The sequence below is a fragment of the Ambystoma mexicanum genome, chromosome 4p (assembly GCF_040938575.1).
Source record: "Ambystoma mexicanum isolate Mex_15411 chromosome 4p, UKY_AmexF1_1, whole genome shotgun sequence".
NCBI classification, from domain to species: Eukaryota; Metazoa; Chordata; class Amphibia; order Caudata; family Ambystomatidae; genus Ambystoma; species Ambystoma mexicanum.
In genome coordinates this window covers 996,377,139-996,395,823 of record NC_090927.1, presented here as the reverse complement: position 1 = coordinate 996,395,823, position 18,685 = coordinate 996,377,139, and the positions used below count along the sequence as shown (strand labels likewise).

General features: G+C 47.1%; 1 protein-coding gene across 3 annotated transcripts in view; it reads right to left on the bottom strand.

The window, feature by feature from the left end:
- Nucleotides 1-18,685, bottom strand: part of ATG5 (autophagy related 5) — a 1,002,579-nt gene that overhangs the window by 651,363 nt on the left and 332,531 nt on the right. For all 3 annotated transcript variants that reach the window (XM_069606579.1, XM_069606580.1, XM_069606581.1), the window contains exon 5: nucleotides 9,369-9,531. In XM_069606579.1, coding sequence (XP_069462680.1) covers nucleotides 9,369-9,531 — 163 coding nt within the window. The remainder of the gene's footprint in view (nucleotides 1-9,368; nucleotides 9,532-18,685) is intronic.

Below are 18,685 nucleotides of genomic sequence, written 5' to 3'. Positions count from 1 at the left end.
AGAGTGAAGCAGTGAGTGAAAGACTGTTTGTCAGAGTGAAGGTAGTAATGAGGGAAGACTGGGAGACTGAAGGTAGTAGGTAGAGTGAGAGGGAGTGGGAGAATAGAGGGGCTAGTAGGAGATCGAGAGAGATAAAACAGTGGGGGAGGGGAAGAGGGGACATTTTCAGCAGAGCAGGAAAGGGGGGAGCGAGGAGCGGGTGAGAGGAAGGGCCAGGGCCTCTATTATTGGCACCAACATAACACCATATCCAAGGGAATCATTACGTTACCTTGGAAGACCCCCCCTACAGGGATATAGAGAAGATTTACTTGCCTTTCCGCCTTCACCCTCTAGCCTGCAAAACGTTTGGACAGTAGGAGTTACCTTTCCCCAGTATACCAACACATTGGGGGTCAAGGAAGCCTGGGCTAGCGTGGAGGGAGCCCACAGGAGACGAGAGCGAGAGGGATAGCTCTTAGAGTGACCCCACCTTAACCCACCCAGCATACCAAACCAGTTCTTACCATTTTTTTAACAAAACCCTTTGAATTTTCCTTGAAGGTCTGAGTTAAAGACCATCTGTGACACTGTTGACACGAGTATTGTGTTTAAAGTCTTTTGCCGTGTTTTCAAGTGTCTTAATGGACTAGCACCAGTTTATGTGGCCAAGAAACTAATACAGCTTTTCGATTCATGATCCAGGGTAGGTGCAGTTTTTCCTTAAATTGTCCTCGACTTTGGAACACTTATCCTGCCCATCTTTACAAAGGAATTCAAGACTCATATTTTCACGTAAGCCAGTAACATTCTCTTTCGCTCGGTCTTGTATAATCAGCGCTTTGGACATACCCCCATCAAACCTACTCTGAAGGAATACGCACTTGTCTGCCCAGCAGAGAAACAGATTCACTCAAAGCATGTACTATAAGGGAACTGCAGAACACACAGGGCCCAGGTACTCTAAATGTCACAGCGTTTTAGCGGAGGAAAAATTACGATTGCCGGTGTGGCACAATGGAAATCACCAGTTACTACAAATATTTTTGGAAAGAAAAGGAAGAGTGACTGGCGCACTTGGGGCTGTCCAAATAAAGTTCGAATATTGACCGCACAATTGGCGGTGGCATGGCTTTGGGGGTTGCCGCATGCACCCTGTTATGAATGCCCTTTCATGCAGTTATGAACAGCTAGCCTTGGGCATAACAGGAGTGTGCGAACAGTGGACCAGATGTACCAGTGCAGACAAGCAACATAAAATATCTTTAAAGAAATAAACGTTGTATCATCATCTAAAAAAGGTAAACATAAAAGGCACCCCTGCATACCATTTTGGAAGTAAAACTGGCTAAACAACGTGTAGCCAAAAGTGATAGCAAAGCAGCCAAAGCTTTAAACAGGTCATCAAACCGAGGATGTTGCGCGCAGGAAATACTTGGGAGCGGGCCAGCATCTCACAGAACATACTTGCACAATACCGGCTTCACAGTAACATAGCTCAAGGAGCCAAGTTCTACAGCGATCTGTGCAAAACGTGCCGAACTCAAACCTGAAACATGACAGGGCTGCCGGAGTTTATCGTCCCAGGGCCAATAAGATTCCAACAGTGGGAAAGGAAAACCTGGTGATAACAGCGCAATAGAAATAACAAAATGGTGGCAAACATAGTAATACAATACGGGAAAACTTTTTGCGGCTTTATTGCTCACGGAATTACAGAATTGGGCTGAACAGACTAATATTCTTAGTAGGTTCCAATGTGGTTTCCGGCGTGGTTTCTCTACCACGCATAATTTGTGGGTGATGGACACATTACGAACTCGGGCACTAACCAAGGGACAGCCCCCGCTATACGCCCTATATATTGACTTTAAGGCTGCATTCGACTCTATACCCAGAGCCAGGCTGTGGAAAAAGCTGGAAGTTATGGGCTGCCCGCCTAGTCTGCTGTACTATTTAAGACAGCTGCACTATAACACCACGGTGTGCCTCAGACTAAATCAAGAAGGATCCTTGACTAGACAAGTGAGACAAGATAGGGGGGTAAAACAGGGATGTGTAACTGCTCCACTGGTATACAATCTGTATGTATATGATATCCCAATAGTGTTGTCCGAAGTGAATAATTGTCCACCTAAAGTAGGAGATACAGCATGTGCAGTATTGGCATATGCTGATGATTTGGTCATTTTCGACAACACTATTGCTGGTATTAGGCGCTCAGCAGTAGCATTATGGGAGTACGCAAAGATTAATGGGCTAGCTGTTAACCTAGACAAAACCAAAGTGATTAGATTCACGAAGAAATAAGTCTCTCGTGTTGAGCTTTGGGTGCAGAATAATAATATACTCTACACCCCTTCCTATCGCTACTTAGGAGTTGAAATTGAACAATGGGGTGATTACTCTTTATGTAGACAAAATAGGAGAACTAGGGCTCAGCAAGTTACAGCCTTAATTGCGTCATTTACCAGGAGGCAGGCTGGCTTCACATTATGGGGGACGAGACACCTGTATATACAGGTGTTTGCACCTATGATTACGTATGGCTTGGAAGCACTAATCTCTTATGATTTAGCTTGGCTGCAAGTGGTGGAGGGAAAATTTTGGCGACGCATTCTGGGGTTACCCCCTAGTGTTCCTATGGCCCTCATAAGGCTGGAGTTGGGTTTACCCTCACTTAAAGCAATGGTACTGAAAAAGAGGGTGGGCCTTTATCTCAAGATGAAGAATAGTTCTCTGAACCCTATGCTGGTCACCATGCAGATAGAAATAAGCAAAAAAGATACTACCTCTCCTCTTCAGAAAAGTATGACCCAATTTCTGAGAGATATTGGCTGGACAGACAGAGGGACATCTATTTCCCAAGAGGTCATGATAGCACTGGGGAAAAAGATAGATCTCTGGGATTGGTTGGAGAACTTTTCTCATCTAGGGTGTCTAAAGTCTTGTGCTTTTGTAAAGTATCGACTCTACAACTTTATGAAACCTCAGGCATATCTATACCTATGCCCCTCAACAAGGCTAAGACGGTTTATTATTCTTTTCCGTATGGAGCAACTTCCGACCATGTGTAATGTGGGACCTAGGGAAAAGATCTCAATTGTTGGACGAATATGTCGTATATGTAATCTACCTGAAAGTCTGGAGACAGCCAAGCATCTACTAACTGAATGCACCATAATGAGACCCACAATTGTCAAGTATCTAGGAGAATTTGCCCATAATCTGGAATTCATACCGGAAAATCAATTCTGGCTATACTGTACTAATACAGCGAATATGCATCTTTTTATTGCATTATATAATGTATGGCTTCAGATTGAAAATGTGATGGATATTCGGATTTAAATGACTGAAATGATTTAAAATGTGTTTTATCATGGAGTTCCCTTTCTATTTTTTATATAATTGATTTATTATTTTTTTTGTATTCTGTATTTGATTATGTAAAAGTAATATGTGTAAAGTTTGAATTTTTTTCAATCTATATCACATTAAAGTATTTATTTATAGTAATACAAAAAACGAGTTAATATTGTGCCTTACTTGAACAGCTCCGAGTCTGCAGTTTCCATTAATTATATAGAGAAGAAAAGGATGATCACGTAGGAGCATCAGGATAAAAAGACACTGGCAAAGCCAACATGTCCAACTATGTTTTTAATCGCTTAAAGGATTTGGAGGTTTTAAGCATGAATATCAGTTCTGTAAATTATTTCATAAGACTGCGTGTGGAAAAATGGGAGGTGAGCTTGCTAGGGGTATTATGTCTGATAAGGGGTGAAGGTTGGTTCACTTGGTAATTTGAAATGTGTTGACTACAGTTAATTCACTTGATATTGATTAAATGACCTGTTTAGTGAGTAAAATTGGCAGAACTAGGTTAAGACCCTCTTCAGTGGAGTTCAGTTTATAAAGATTTTACTTAAATGGTCTTTGCAATAAAGTACAAACGTGTGTGCAGTTCATCATCCCCATTTGACTGCAGTTTTGTTTAAATGGCATGCTTAGTGTAGTGCTTGTTGTTATGAGGCTGGGAAACACGTCTCCCATGACATACCAGTAAGAACTTGTGCTACACCAGTGGATCTTGTGCTACCCGTATATGCCTTGTTCTACAGAAGCATTGCAACCCCTCAATTGGGGTCGCCATGGGTCGAAATTGCAACCCCTGCCAACTACTGTGCAACCCCTGGCTCTGCCTGTGCGACCCCTGGGTCTGCAGAGGCAGAGAAACTGAAAGTAAAGAGGCCCCTTTACATGAATTTCCATCACGGTTTTAATTTCTTTTTGTAGTTAAACTGACTTCAAAAAGAACCCTCTCTTTCCACCCCCTACAGGACACGGAAGGAAAGGTCTCCCCTGCTCTGCGCATGACAAGAACCAGAGCTGGTTCCTTGTGCGCATGGAGCACAGGAGATAGGCCTGCCTGCAGAGGAGTTCGTCGTCGGAGCAACAATGGAAAGTGGTGATTTTTATAAATGTGTGTCTGCGCGTGCATGAAAGGTGGGTCTATGTATATGTATATGTAGATTATGTAATATGTGTGAGTGAGTTCATGATGTATGGGTGGCTCGGTGTGGGAGTGAATGGTGGATGGGTTTAGTATAAATGAGCATGTGAATGGTGTGCTTGTGTTCAATACCTAGATTACTTGCCTGTAATCTTCATTACAGACCTATGGTTTGCAAAGGTAGCGGGCGCCCCTCTCTCGATAGAACAAGGCTTGATAACCTGTTATTAACCACTTGAGAGTTTGCAGCCACTGCTTTTTCTCACTGTGCCTTTAACAGATGGGAAATATCCATTTGCATATCAGTCTTTGTCCTGCCCAGGGGCAGTCCAGCACCGAAATGCAATGGCAATTCCAACCTGAACGAGAGTACCACCAGCAACCCCATACACGTGTTTCACCCTTGTTGGGGATCATCAGTGAGGTGAAGCTGATGCCTCTCTAAGCACAGTGAGAAGGAGACCATGTCTGGTTGCCCCCAGGAGACCTAGGGTTACCAATCCCAGGTTCCTTGAAATTTGGTTTGCAAAGGTAGCGGGCACCCCTCTCTCGATAGAACAAGGCTTGATAACCTGTTCAGTGGTTATTAACCACTTGAGAGTTCGCAGCCATTGCTTTTTCTCACTGTGCCTTTCACAGATGGGAAATATCCATTTGCATATCAGTCTACTCTTCCTCATCCCAGTACTTGTCTATGAAGCACCTTGCCTCATATGCAAGTACTGGGACGAGGAAGGGGGACATGGAGGTAATCCTGGGCCAAGGGACTGAGTTTGGGGTTGGAGATATAGGGGAGGTGTCGGCAGGGGGGGCGCCCTATCGCATAATGGGCATCCATAATAAAGCAGGTAGGATATGTGTTATTACCTGTAAACTGGCATTTGGGTGCAGCTAGTTTATTCATGTTTTACTGTGCGCTGACATTTTTAGAGGGCATCTATAATAAAGTTAGCATGATACGTGTTGCTACCTGTCTAGACTGGCATTTGGGTGCAGCCAGCCTAGCCACTTCTTACTGCTTCATGGCATAATTTTCTGGGCATCTATAATGAAGTGAGCATCATAAATGGTATTATGTGTCTAGACTAGTATTTTGCTGCAGGTAGATTAGCCATTTCTTACTGTGGCTTGACATTTTGTATTGTAGAGAACAAAGGGGGGCTCCAACCACATAGGTATGCTTTTCACTCTAACCTAAATCGGAGTGTTGTACTGTGCTGTATCAGCATATCATTTTCAAATAATGCTTCAAAAAGTAAGCTGAGTATCCAAAATAGTAGGATTATTTTACTCTGAATGTAAGTTCCATACATGTACCCTGAGCCATTGCTTTCGTGCTCAAAACAAGTTGCTTTTATTCTGCAGAACCAGTCCAAGGACTGGATTTAGATCTAACATATTCATAGTACAATAAATGAACAGAATATGGATATTATGATTTTTTACAGATAACTAATCACAATGTATAAATCAAAGCTGTGTTAGTACTGTTTTGTGAAGTAAATATTACATCATCTAGGTTGATTATAGAGCTGAAAATAATTGAAGTGGTCAGCTCTTAGGTGGGTTAAAAGTATTTCCACAGAGTACCAAACCACTGGTCAGCGGACATTTTGTATTGGGCATCTCTGATAAAGCAATCATGATGCATGTAATTACCTGGCTACTGGCATTTGGATGCAACCGATCCTTACGGTGGCATTGTATATTTTTCTGGGCAGCTATGATAACTTATTACGTGGTTAGATAGGCATTTTGGTACTGCCAATCCAGGTACGTCTTACTGTGGCAGGGCTTTTTTTAATAGTTCTAAAGTGTCTGGCCTTCATTGTGCAGGCAGTTTTGTCATGTTTTCTTATGGTGGCATTACATATTTTTAATCGCAAAGCAGTAAGATAGCTCAGCGGGTGCATGCTCGTTGCTGTGATCTGTGTGTGATCTGCAGGTCCCAGGTTCAAATCCTGGCAAGGCTAACTCAGCCTTTCATTCTTCCGAGGTTGATAAATGAGTAGCAACTTTGGTTGGGATGATAATTGTATGTAAAAATGAGCTATGTGAAAGCGCTATATATATATATAAACAAATCAATATTATTAAAGCATTAATGCTCCTGTGTACTGAAAGTGAATTGCATCTAATGGATTTTGGATAGTGTATTATTGCAGCAACTGGCAATGTAGGGGATCTACTTTTCATATAATGACAATACCCGACATGCAGCTATAATTGAAATAATGTGCAACTGGCCATAAAATGCTGATGTGGCATATCTATGTCAGTGCTGTGGACTATTTAGGTTTGTGTTTATAGTTTATTAAAAACACCACGTTTTAATCATTTACTGCACAACTTCATTCATTACAAATGACAATAAATTAATTCAGGCACAACATTCTAAAACAAACATTACAGAGATTAATTCAACACAATACAAATTAATATATTCTATATACCTATCAGGGCCTCCCTTTCTAACCGCCAAGATTACATTTTGCACCTATCTGACAAATTACTCAATTACCTACTTCATAATGGTGAACTAATCGAGAAAAACATTTCTCCCAATTTTTGAGTATATTAAAATATTCACTAAAGCAATTGTCATTGAGATAGAGTATCCATCCAAGAGCCTTGTTCACTTGACTTCACTATTTAAATCCTCTAATCTCCTTATGAACTTTCCCAACCACATTTCCCCAACCCTAGTGTTGCGCTACTAGCCAATCAAGCAATGTTTTAGCATTTCTGCTTCCCCCGGGTTTTTACAGAGCAGACAATTTTTCTTGATCTTGACAAAGGATCCCACTTATAGGACCCCACCATTGTAGGGAGCCCAGTAAGTTCAAATGAAAGTGCATATAACTGTAATTATATTTCGTCTCTAGGAATCTCATTTCTTTATATGTCCTGAGGTGTGTGGTTAGCACCCTTTGCAGTTTATACAATGTCATTCGCTGTATATATCTTTCCCCATTTTACAATTTTGATTTTGTTGTACATCTTCACCAGGCTGTCCACCAATGTAAGCTTGTCTGGGTCCGTTTCAGCAAGAATCGGTTATCAGTACTCCCCAAAACTGTTCAATGCTTTGTCATAATTATTGCTTAAAGATATATTCAAATATTCTAATGGTGAACCCGATGGTGGAACCATTATTGCCTTGGCCTATGTTGTACTATTGAGTCTAACCCTATTATATCATGACCCCATCCAGGGCTTATGGATGTTAAAATGTGGTTGTTATCTAAAATATTATTGTCTGCTTCAATACGTATTTGGCACTTTAAAATGTTTACGTTTATGTACTTTTTTTTACTCCTGCAAGCAACTTTCGGTAATGTCACTAGGGTTAAAGAGGAACTGATACCATCTGGGTCAAAGGTCAAGTGACATCACTTCCTGTGGAATCATCAGGGCAGTGATGTCACTTACGCTACCCCTAGCATTTTGGTAGTCAACGTCCCTGTCTGTACTCTGACATGTTGCTAGGTCTGGAAAAGATCTCGGGCTAAAGTAATGTTGGGGCTGTTGGGACTCAGGGCTAGCTAGCCTTTTGGTTTTAGCCCCTGAGCTTCTATCCGGGGCCACAACCAAAAGACCTGGGGCTATAGCCCCCTGATAACCCCCCCACCCTACCCAGCAACACCTCTGCCTGTACCCCAGGGGACTGCATATGTTCAGATGCAGTGTACACGTGCTGAACTGTGCATTCACAAAACGCTGCATTCAAGTGATGATTACAAGTCTTGGGAAATGTGCTTTGGACATACACTGTATGCTGTACTGTGTTTATGAGGTATGCAGTGATAAAATCGCGGCAAAAATGACGACTGAACAAAATAAAGAAATCTCAGCAAAAATGCTGTGGTTTGACCTGTTAAAGGTGTACCCCATTACACCATTGCAGGGTTTGCGCGGTGTCCTTGCCTTTTTGACGCGATATTTTGTGTTCACGGCCATTTTTGCCAAGATTTTAACACATGGAACAGTGTATGAGGAGTGCAAGAGTGCTTGGTGATGGGAAGATGTGCTGGCAAGTGCGCTTGGTACTGTGCTAGTGTGGTAGTGTGTTGGGGATATTCCCGAAACATGTGCTGGGTGCTGTGGAAATATGCATGGATATACCAGGAGCTGCTTGGCGCTATAGAAAAACATGTGCATGTGTGTGTAAAAGGAGAGGGAGAAGTGGTGCTGATTAAGAATTGTGGAGATGTGTTCAGTTCTGGGCTTTGTGTGTCGGAGTAGGGGTCATGTTCTGGGTAATATGGTTATATGAAGAGAACTTTGCGATAGATGCTCCATTTTGTGTGCTGTGTCGATGTGCTAGTTGTTTCAAAAATGTGCACAATGCTGTATACCTTTGCTGCATACATGAGCTGTGTAATACTTAGGTGTGATGAATGCTCTGAAAATGTGATAACTGCAGAGTATAAATGCTTGCTGTGGCGCAAATGTGATATTTGAACATCTGAGCGGCCTTATAATTATTCTATTTTTGCATTGCAAGAAACACTGCTAAATGACTGGTTGATCATATAACTACTTCCTGGATCAACAAGACAGACATGCTCTATTGTTGAACAGAACAGTACTGTGTAGTGAAATCCTAACACCTTAAATGTTTAGGTAGCCTTGAAACTTTTCTCAGTCAAAGATAAACCCATCAAGATCTGCAGTTCCATGTGACCACACGGATCCTATGAGAATAAAGACAAGAGTGGGTCTTGAGTCCATAAAAAAGTGTGCAATCTAGTATTCCCCACTAGACGTGGCACATAAAGTTGCCCACCTTTTTTAGCACAAAGAGGTATAGCTAGGGAACATGGCCTACTTGCATGCAGTGAGCACAATGGAGGCAAGCCAATAAGAGTACCGTTTTGCAAGCCCATCCAGAGTTGCTTGTGGTGATTCTTCTGCATCTCATTAATGACTTGACTTTTATGCTTTAAAGCATCTGCTTCCTTAATCGAAGCCATGAAATGCGATTCAATTGCTTCTTTCGATGGACAATGGAGTAGATCTTTTTCAGGAAAATTCTATAAAAAAACAATCAAATGCAGAAATGAAAATAAGCACATAAAACATCACGATCCCATTCAATATGGCCACATGTCTTTGGACACTTACTTCTGTCCATATCATTCCATACCCATTCAAGATATACAAAACCTGAACGCTTACATCCGACAAGGGAATTCTGCAATATAAAATGTATGTTGTGTTTTTTTCCAGACGCTTGGTTCTTGGTGCCAGGGTGCAAATGCATGTGAATAACCAGTGAACGTCATTAAACCCAGTCACTCAAAAGCGCTGCATTGACAGCCCGTGACCACAACCTTAGAATAGAAGGGATGGTCAACCACAGAGCATAGGGCCCACTGTTTCAGAAATAAAAAATGTCATCACCAACCAACAACTGGACAACTTTTTTCATCTCCTACAAAAATGTCACTCTTTCAACAGGTGCAAATTGCACATGCAACAGTTTGAGAAGTCTGACTGGTGGTTTAAAAAATCCAGGCCTGAATTTTCCCCAGTAGCTGAGCTTAAAATTCTGGTGACAAGCAACTGGCCACTAGCCCCGTGCATGATGTCTTCATGGAGGTGAGGCAAGGAACAAGTTACTTACCTGTAACTGTTGTTCTCCAGCATGGGATCTGGCATGGATTCACATGCTCATGAATATTCCCCGTCGTCAGGCCGGGAATCCTCGGTATAGAAAAAAATCAGTATCAGTTTCGTTTCTGATCTGTCTTTCTTAGTAGTAACCAATCACTGGTCTCTGGGTCATACTGTCCCCAGCCAATGACTGCCCTCTCCCTAAGCCCCGCCTCTGGCAGCCATCCTCAGATTTGGTAGCACGTAAAGTGGCAGTATGACCAAGTGAAGAGCCGCAGAAGGGTAGGCGGGAGGGTTCGCATGTGAATCCATGCCAGACCAATGCTGGAGAACAACAGTTACAGGTAAGTAACTTGTTCCTTCTCCAGCATGGGGTCTGGCATGGATTCACATGCTCATGAATAAGAGAATACATGGCAGTACACACATGCACAACCACGGGAAGTGGCAACAGGCTCAACATTAAGCAACTCTTACCTCCTCACCAGGCTCACCTTAGCCGAACAGGTTGCGCAGCACTGCTTGGCCGACCCTGGACTCATCCCTGGAGTCCCGATCGACGCAGTAGAATCTTGTGAAGGTGTGCATCGACCTCCACGTCGCAGCCCTGCAGATGTCCAGCAGGGGCACACCAGACAGGAACGCCGTGGTAGCAGCGATCATTCTGGTCGAATGGGCTCTCGGACGGCCGGGCAGCGGTCGGTTTGCCTACAGGTGACAGTGCATGATGCAGCCAGAGAGTCATCTGGAAATGGAAGTCTTCGAGAGAGCCTTCACTTGATTCACAGTCCCAAAGTTCACAAACAGCTGTGACGTCTTCCGAAAACTCTTTGTGCGGTCCACGTAGAACTTCAGCGCTCTAGCTACATCCAGCGAGTGCAAAGTCCTCTCGACCGGCGACGAAGGTGGAAGTCCGATGGCACCTTGGGCATAAAGGAGGGGTGTGTCCTCAGCACCACCCTCGTGTCATGAAAAGTCAAGTATGGAGGCTTGCAAGATAGGGCCTGGATCTCTCCCACTCGTCGTGCGGAGGTGATGGCCACGAGCAAAGCTGTCTTCCATGACAGGAACTTCAAAAGCGCCGAATGCATAGGCTCGAATGGAGCCCCCATGAGCCTGGTCAGCACCACATTAAGCTCCCACGCCGGGTCAGGGGCCTTCACCGGCGGGAATGATCGGAATAGTCCCTTCATGAATTCTTTCACCAGGCGATGAGACCACAAGGACGCCCGTCCCATAGTCCTGGTATATCGGGAGATTGCAGCCAGATGTATTTTGATGGAGGCGTGAGCCAGTCCAGCTTTGGCCAGCAACAGTAGGTACGGCAGTACTTGAGGGGCCGTAATCCGCAGAGGGTTAATCTTCTGTGCACGGCACCAGACAGAGAACCACTTCCATTTATGTCCGTAGCACTTGAGAGTTGAGGACCCCTGGCCTTTGAGAGAACCTCTCTGCAGTCGGCCGGGATGTCGTATCCTCCAAACTCTAGTGCTGCAGGAGCCAGGGCTGCAAGTTCAGCGACTCCGGGTTGTGGTGAAGAATGGCGCCTCCTTCTCTGGAGAGAAGGTCTGCGTCCGTCGGCAGCTTGACTGGTGGAGACGTTAAGTCCAGAAGGTCCGGGAACCAGATCTGTCTCGGCCACGCCGGTGCAATGAGGATCATCCTGCACCGGGACCTCTTGAGCTGGTTGATGAGCCGGAGCAGCAACGGCAGCGGAGGGAACGCATAAAGAAATAGGCCGCCCCAGGGGAATGAGAAAGCATCGTCCATGCTCCTCGGCTGGGGGAACCTGCTGGCGAACCTCCGGCACTTGGAATTCGTCGCCGTCGCGAAGAGATCGATTTGGGGTTCGCCCCATCGTCGGAAGAGTCGATCCACTTGATCCTGGCGTAGTTCCCACTCGTGGCACGAGCGCAGCTCCCTGTTGAGTGAGTCGGCAATCGTGTTTTTTATTCCTGCCAGATGAAGAGGCACCACAAACATCCCCTGGGCGACGGCCCAATGCCACAGATCCTGGGCTTCCTTGGATAGGGCAGGGGACCTGGTTCCGCCCTGCTTCCGGATGTAGAACATCGTGGTGGTGTTGTCGGTGAAGATGCTCACCACCTTGCCCTTGAGGGATGGAAGAAAGGACCTGAGGGCCCAGAACACTGCACGGAGCTCCAAGATGTTGATGTGGAGAGACTTCTCCTCCGGGAGCCAAAAGGCCTCTCGCGTGAAGATCTCCGGAGTGCGCTCCCCAACCTTCCAGGGAGGAGTCCGTCGTCACCATCACCTGGTGAGCTGGGGTCTGAAAGTCCGTACCCGCCGACAGATGGGAGCGGGTACCCCACCACCGGATCGCCTGACGGAACGTCTCGTTGAGAGGGATCCTGTCCTCAAAGCTGCCCGTCGACTGGACCCAGCGGGCGTCGAGGAACTCTTGTAAGGGGCGCATCCGAAGCCTGCAAAGGCGCACCAGATAAATGCAGGAGGACATCATCCCGAGGAGGGATTTGATAGACCTTACCCTGGCCATGTCCATGGCCAGCAGACGCTGCACCTTGCCCAGAATGGTCCTGGTCCTTTCCTCCGACAGCGAGGCCAGCCGCGCCACTGTGTCGAGCTCGGCTCCGAGAAACAGGGCGACTTGCGACGGAACCAGGTGGGATTTTGGAAAGTTGATGGAGAATCCCAGGTCCGTGAGCAGCTGGACGGTCTTCGCAGCGTGCTCCACAGCGAGCTCCCTTGTCCTTGCCCGGATGAGCCAGTCGTCCAGGTAGGGGTAGACGTGGATCCCCTGTAGGCGCTGCCGCGCCGCCACCGGTGCGAGGCACTTGGTGAACACCCTGGGTGCTGACTTCAATCCGAACGGGAGGGCTTTGAACTGGTAGTGCCGCCCTTGGACCACGAACATGAGGAACTTTCGGTGTCTTTTTAGAATGGGAATGTGGGAGTATGCATCCTCCAAGTCCAACGACGACAGGAAATCGCCCTCCTCCAGCTGTCCCAGCACGTGCTGAAGGGTGACCATACAGAACTTCTGTGCCTTGATGTACTTGTTCAGTCGTCGTAGGTCCAGGATGGGGCGCCATCCTCCTGTCTTCTTTTTTACGAGGAAGTACCTTGAGTAAACTCCAGAGCCCCGCAGCCTCTTTGGGACGAGCTCGATGGCACCCTTTTTGAGCATCGCCCTTACTTCCAACAGTAGTTGAGGGACGTGATTTTCCTTCCTGGCCACGGGTGGAACGCAAGGGCACTTCTTCTGAAACTCGAGGGCGTGCCTTTGGGCCAGGGCGTCCAGCACCCAACAGTCGGGGGGACCCCACGGTCGGTTCAATCTTGTTTGGAGGCCGCCTTGCCTCCTTGACCTCCCTGTTGACGACGACGGGCACCACCCGACTTGCTGCGTTCCCTGTAGGCTTCCTGGGACGAAGATCTTGCAGCTTGGCGGTACGTGGAGGAGCCACTGCCGGATCTCTTGGAGGCACCTTGTCTGCCTCCGGAGCTCCAAAAGGACGGCCGTCGTCGTTGGAGCACTCCCAGTGCCCGGGCAGTCTCTGTGTCTGTCTTGATGGCCTGAAGGGACTCATCAACCGCCTTCCCAAACAGGTTGTTCCCGTCGAAGGGCATGTCCAAAACCTTGGCTTGCACGTCCTGGCAGAAATCCGTGGCCTTGAGCCATCCTCGTCGTCTCAAGCAAACGCTGTTGCCCAACGGACGGAAACCGGTGTCGGCGATGTCCGTTGCCACCGTGATGGCGTGGTCCGAAGCAATCTCACCCTCATGTAGGATTTCAAGGGCCTCAGCCCTTTTGGCGTCCGGAAGGAAGTCCAACAGAGGGGCGATTTTGAACTACAACTCCCTGTCGTAGCGGGCTAGGATAGCCAGGGCATTGGCCGCCTTGATAGTCGTCGCTGCGGATGAGATGATCCGCCGTCCCATCGTGTCCAACTTCCTGCCCTCGCCGTCTGGCGGGGAGGTAGATGTCGAGGCCGATGCCCCCCCAGCTTTCTTCTTTGCCGCCTCGGAGACGACCGAATCCGGGGTAGGTTGAGCCCGAAGGCACAAGGGGGCAGCGTCAGGGACCCGGTACTTCTTCTCATACCGGTCCCTCTTCGCCGGCGCCGTGGCAGGGTTCTTGAGGAGGGCGAGCCCCTCATCCCAGATGTCATCAAGAAGCGGTACGGCCAGGACCGTCTTCCTTTTAGCCTTGCGCCGTTGGTAAAGGAACCCTTCCTTCCTCTTCTCTTCTGGGCAGAGCTGGAAGAGCTCGGATGCCTTGGAAATCATGGCATGAAAGGATCCAATCTCGTCGGGCGGGGGCGCCCGAGTAGGGGGCAACTGGGGACACGTCCCGTCGTCGCCTCCATCGTCATCTGTACCTGTCGTAGCCGTGTCCGTGCCTGTATCATCCCCGTGGGTAGTAGACCGGGGGGAAGGCAAAGCAGGCCGCAGAGGTGGGAGAGGTGGCGTAGGATGCGTCGTCCTCTTCTTATGCGGTGGACTTTCCGAAGGTCCTGGCTCCGGTTCCCCCGTCGGGTCTGGCTCAGGTACCTTCGTCGGGGGGAGGGGCAACCTTGTCCTTATCTCTGAACAAAAGGACTGAATCGCTGACAAAATGGCTTCCAAAGTGTCCTGTGGCGCCGGAAACGACGGGCGCGAGTGCTCTTGAGGAGCCTTGTCGGCGACCCCGTCGCTCCCGTCGTCGCCCTCGTCGGGATCCCTCCCGATGGGCTGGGCCTCTTCAATGACTTCAATGAGCTCTTCTTCAGAGGTCGTGTCCGTATCCACGATGGCCACCAGCCCCTCCCCCACCTTTTCCAACGAGGACTTCGTGGGGGTCTTCTCAATGGGCCTGAAAGACTACTCCCTCCGCGGTGGCAGGGAGACTCTGGGTCCTGAGGGCGCCTCCACTGGTGTAGCCTCCACAGGCTGAGCCAGGGCCGCGGCGACATCCTCAATCGAGGTTTTAGCAGGGTGAATTAAGGCCATCGTCACCTTCTGGACGCTTGGGGCCTTCACATTGGGGGAGGGTCCGAGCCTCGCTCCCCCTCTGCCAGAATCTTCGAGATCGACCGGGGCCTCTCCAGAAGCTTCGCCGGGTTCTCGGACTTCCTCTTACCTGAGCCAGAGCGTCGGCTCATGGTTGATGGCGCCAGGGAGGATGCGCCCTGCCTGGCAGCCAAGGAGCCCAACCGTTCGGAGCCCGCGGACTCGCGGTGCTTAGCCTTTTGTTGGGCCCCCGTCACCGGGGCACCCTCACTGGACTTAGAAGACCGCTCGGACTTCTTTTTCTTCTTCTCGCCTGACAGGCTCTTCCCTTCCAGCCAGTTGGCGAGACGGAGGTGGCGATCCTTCATGGTCCGCTCCGACATCTTCCCACAAAACGCGCAGTCCTTCTCCGTGTGCGTCTTGTCCTCATGGAGACAGAGGCATAACGAATGCTCGTCCTCCTTGAAAACATTCTGAAGCTGGCATCTAGGGCAGGTCCTGAACAGCTTCCCGGGCGTCGAGCTTCCTTTCTCCTGGGCCATGTCCGGGGTAGGTCTCGGAACTTCTGGAATCCTCCAAAAGCGTAACTTGACGAAATCTTCACCCTTGAGGGGTGTAGAAAACTCCGAAACGGATCCCCATTGATCGGATGTAGAAACGGTGGAGCTTGAGGCTCTATTTAACCGAAAAATGAGAAAAATCTCCAGAAAAAAGTGTGAAAATGCAGCAAAAGCTCGAGAGCTACAGCACGAGGACTCCCAACACTTGAACGTGCGGTAAAAATCTGATGATGGCTGCCAGAGGCGGGGCTTAGGGAGAGGGCAGTCATTGGCTGGGGGCAGTATGACCCAGAGACCAGTGATTGGTTACTACTAAGAAAGACAGATCAGAAACGAAACTGATACTGATTTTTTTCTATACCGAGGATTCCTGGCCTGTCGACGGGGAATATTCATGAGCATGTGAATCCATGCCAGACCCCATGCTGGAGGAACACAGCTTTTCTACTGCACAAAGTCACTAATGTAGTAGTCTCAGGGCACCTATGCTTCTTGGAAAATGTGATGAATTGTGTCCCCACCAAGCGTTTCCAGACTTTAGTCTGCAGAAGGAAAAGAGGACAGGGAAGAGAGAGCAGGTGCCAAAGACCAAAGGTGGGGAGGAATGTAGTAAGTGGAGAACGTGTTGCGACAAGGATGCATATCGGAAATGCTCCCTGGACCATGTATCTATAAAGCACAACAGAAGGGTGTGACCTAAAGTATTTGTGAACAATTTGACTATGTTCCGAAGCAGATTTAGAAAATAAGAGATTAGCAGACGATTTAATGTTTAGGATGGAAGAGGGGCTTGAAATGTGCAGAGGTAAACCCTGTACGTTTACTGGCTAATTTGCCCAGCCACACATTTGCACTTCACTGCAGGCCATGATGCAGAATATTAATTCTTGGCCTGCAAGCCTAGGGCAGAGCGTGATCCAGTCAAGATAAGACTGGGTAAAAAGGTGAATGTTGGTAAATAACAGGCGGGAGGTAGTGGTTAGCATGGTCCGATTTATGTAACCAAATACTGAAAACCTAGGTATTGTTGGAAATTAATTCTATGTTTATATCCTGTTAATTCCCCAGATTATGTAAGAGGCCTAAATCGAGAAAGCGTTTTCTTGGAATGTGCAATGTGTGCGCCATGGCCTGGAGACTCAATTCAATATCCCAGGCAGCTAGCTATATGTTAACGCGTTCGCCTGAAAATCTTTAGGTACAAGAGAAGATGAAACAAAACCTAGAGAGTAGCAAGCGTGCATGGTAGCAAAATATCAGCAAATTGTAAAAGAAATCCGAGGGCATCCTACCAACGCACAAGCAAATACAATATTATATATCCAAGCTTCCTGGGTGGGCGCCAAAAGACTTGGCGTAGCACCAAGCAGATATTAAATGTGCTGATCATTATGTGGAATTTCCAGCAATCCAAGACGAATGTGTTTTGTGTCCGTCTTTGCAACAAAGTCTGGCCTTCCATGGCACCAACCTCATTTGGGTCGTGTTGGGGAGTGTGATTTATGCGCATGCTACGAAATCTGGCCTGGGGCAACATCGATCGGACCACAGTGTGAAATACGTTATTTGTGCTTAGTACATAACGTACCAGGTGTTTAATAGTTTGTTTTAAAAAGCATTTTAATCTTTAAAATAAAGTACCATTCAGACTTCCTTTCTCCGACGTCCATCCCCACATGAAGTTCTACTGTTTGCCCTCATGCCTAGTACAATTTTGTACAAGGTGGTAAAAGCTGAACGTGCTGTCCAGGGTTAAGGTACAGCTCCAAAAGCGGGGCATAGATGGGGTGAACGTAAACATAAATAATCATAGGAGAGCTTCTCCTAAAGGTCAATAGCTTGGTGCAGACGTGACTGGCAGGTGGTGCTGAGCCACAGGCGGGCAGAGGATGATGGGACCACAGGATAAAGCATCCCACCCAAGTAAAATGGCACATGCCCGATACATCGACGTTTACCCTGCAAAGCTGCAGCCTGTCGGGTATGAAACTATTGAATAAATGGGTAACCGAAGCAGAGTAGGTGCCATGGCAGTGAGAGGCCCTTCGGGGGGAGCCGGACACAGTAGATCCCAGGTGTCACAGCAGCTAGCTGCATGAAATGCAAGGTTGAATCAGTAGAGAAAGTCAGCTTTCTACAAAAGCGATTGGCTGCTCAACTTCTACTGGCTACCAATTCGTCATAGTGCCTTTGAAAAAACAAGTCCAAACTGGCAAAGTGTAAATAGAAACCCAAGTAAAGGAAATTCCATGTCCTACCCAACAAGCAGAATTAACACAACTAATTGCAGCAGAACGGCCTCCCCATAGTGTGAACATTTGGAGAAATAGCTTGATTGAGGAACACCACCAGCTCAAATATTTAAGAAAACACAATTTTCCTGAAAACCTTCCTACGTAAACCCCACTAATGAGCACACTAGTTTATAACCAAAAATCTAAATTGATGCTGCACCTTAACAGTCACTTCATCACCATGCTCAAAGTCTGTTAATAATAGTACCTTATAGTAAGGGATATCTAGGTGGGTTCTATATTCAAGGTCAAATATTCTGCTTGATCTAAGAAAATACCCCAAGACTTTGGGAAGGGTATCAAATATTTGCTAAGTGTGGCTGCAAGTGTAGTCACTCCGCAGTGTTCGTGTTTGAGGCTGGGGTAACCATGCACCTTAAACAAAGGAGTAGGCAAATCTTTTGAAAAGCCACGTGTGGCGCAAAGCGCCAGCACTTACGTCCAACTGCAAGTGCAGTCACTTGGCAGTGGTGGTTTTGCAAGGAGGTGTTTGAGGCTGACGGTGACCCTTGTGAAGGCATCATGAAGTAGAACCAAACAACTGAATAAAGTTTGGGCTACAAACATATTAAATCAAGAAGAGGATTGGAGGAAGGCCTAACTTACCCTATGCTAAGGTGGGATTTCCCTACCTAAATAAAACTAATGATAGTGTGTGTCAGGAAGTCAAAAGCAAATGTCTGTCTGTGTCCTAAACCTGTACTTGCACTCACACTCACTAAATGTATACAATGTGTAGGGAT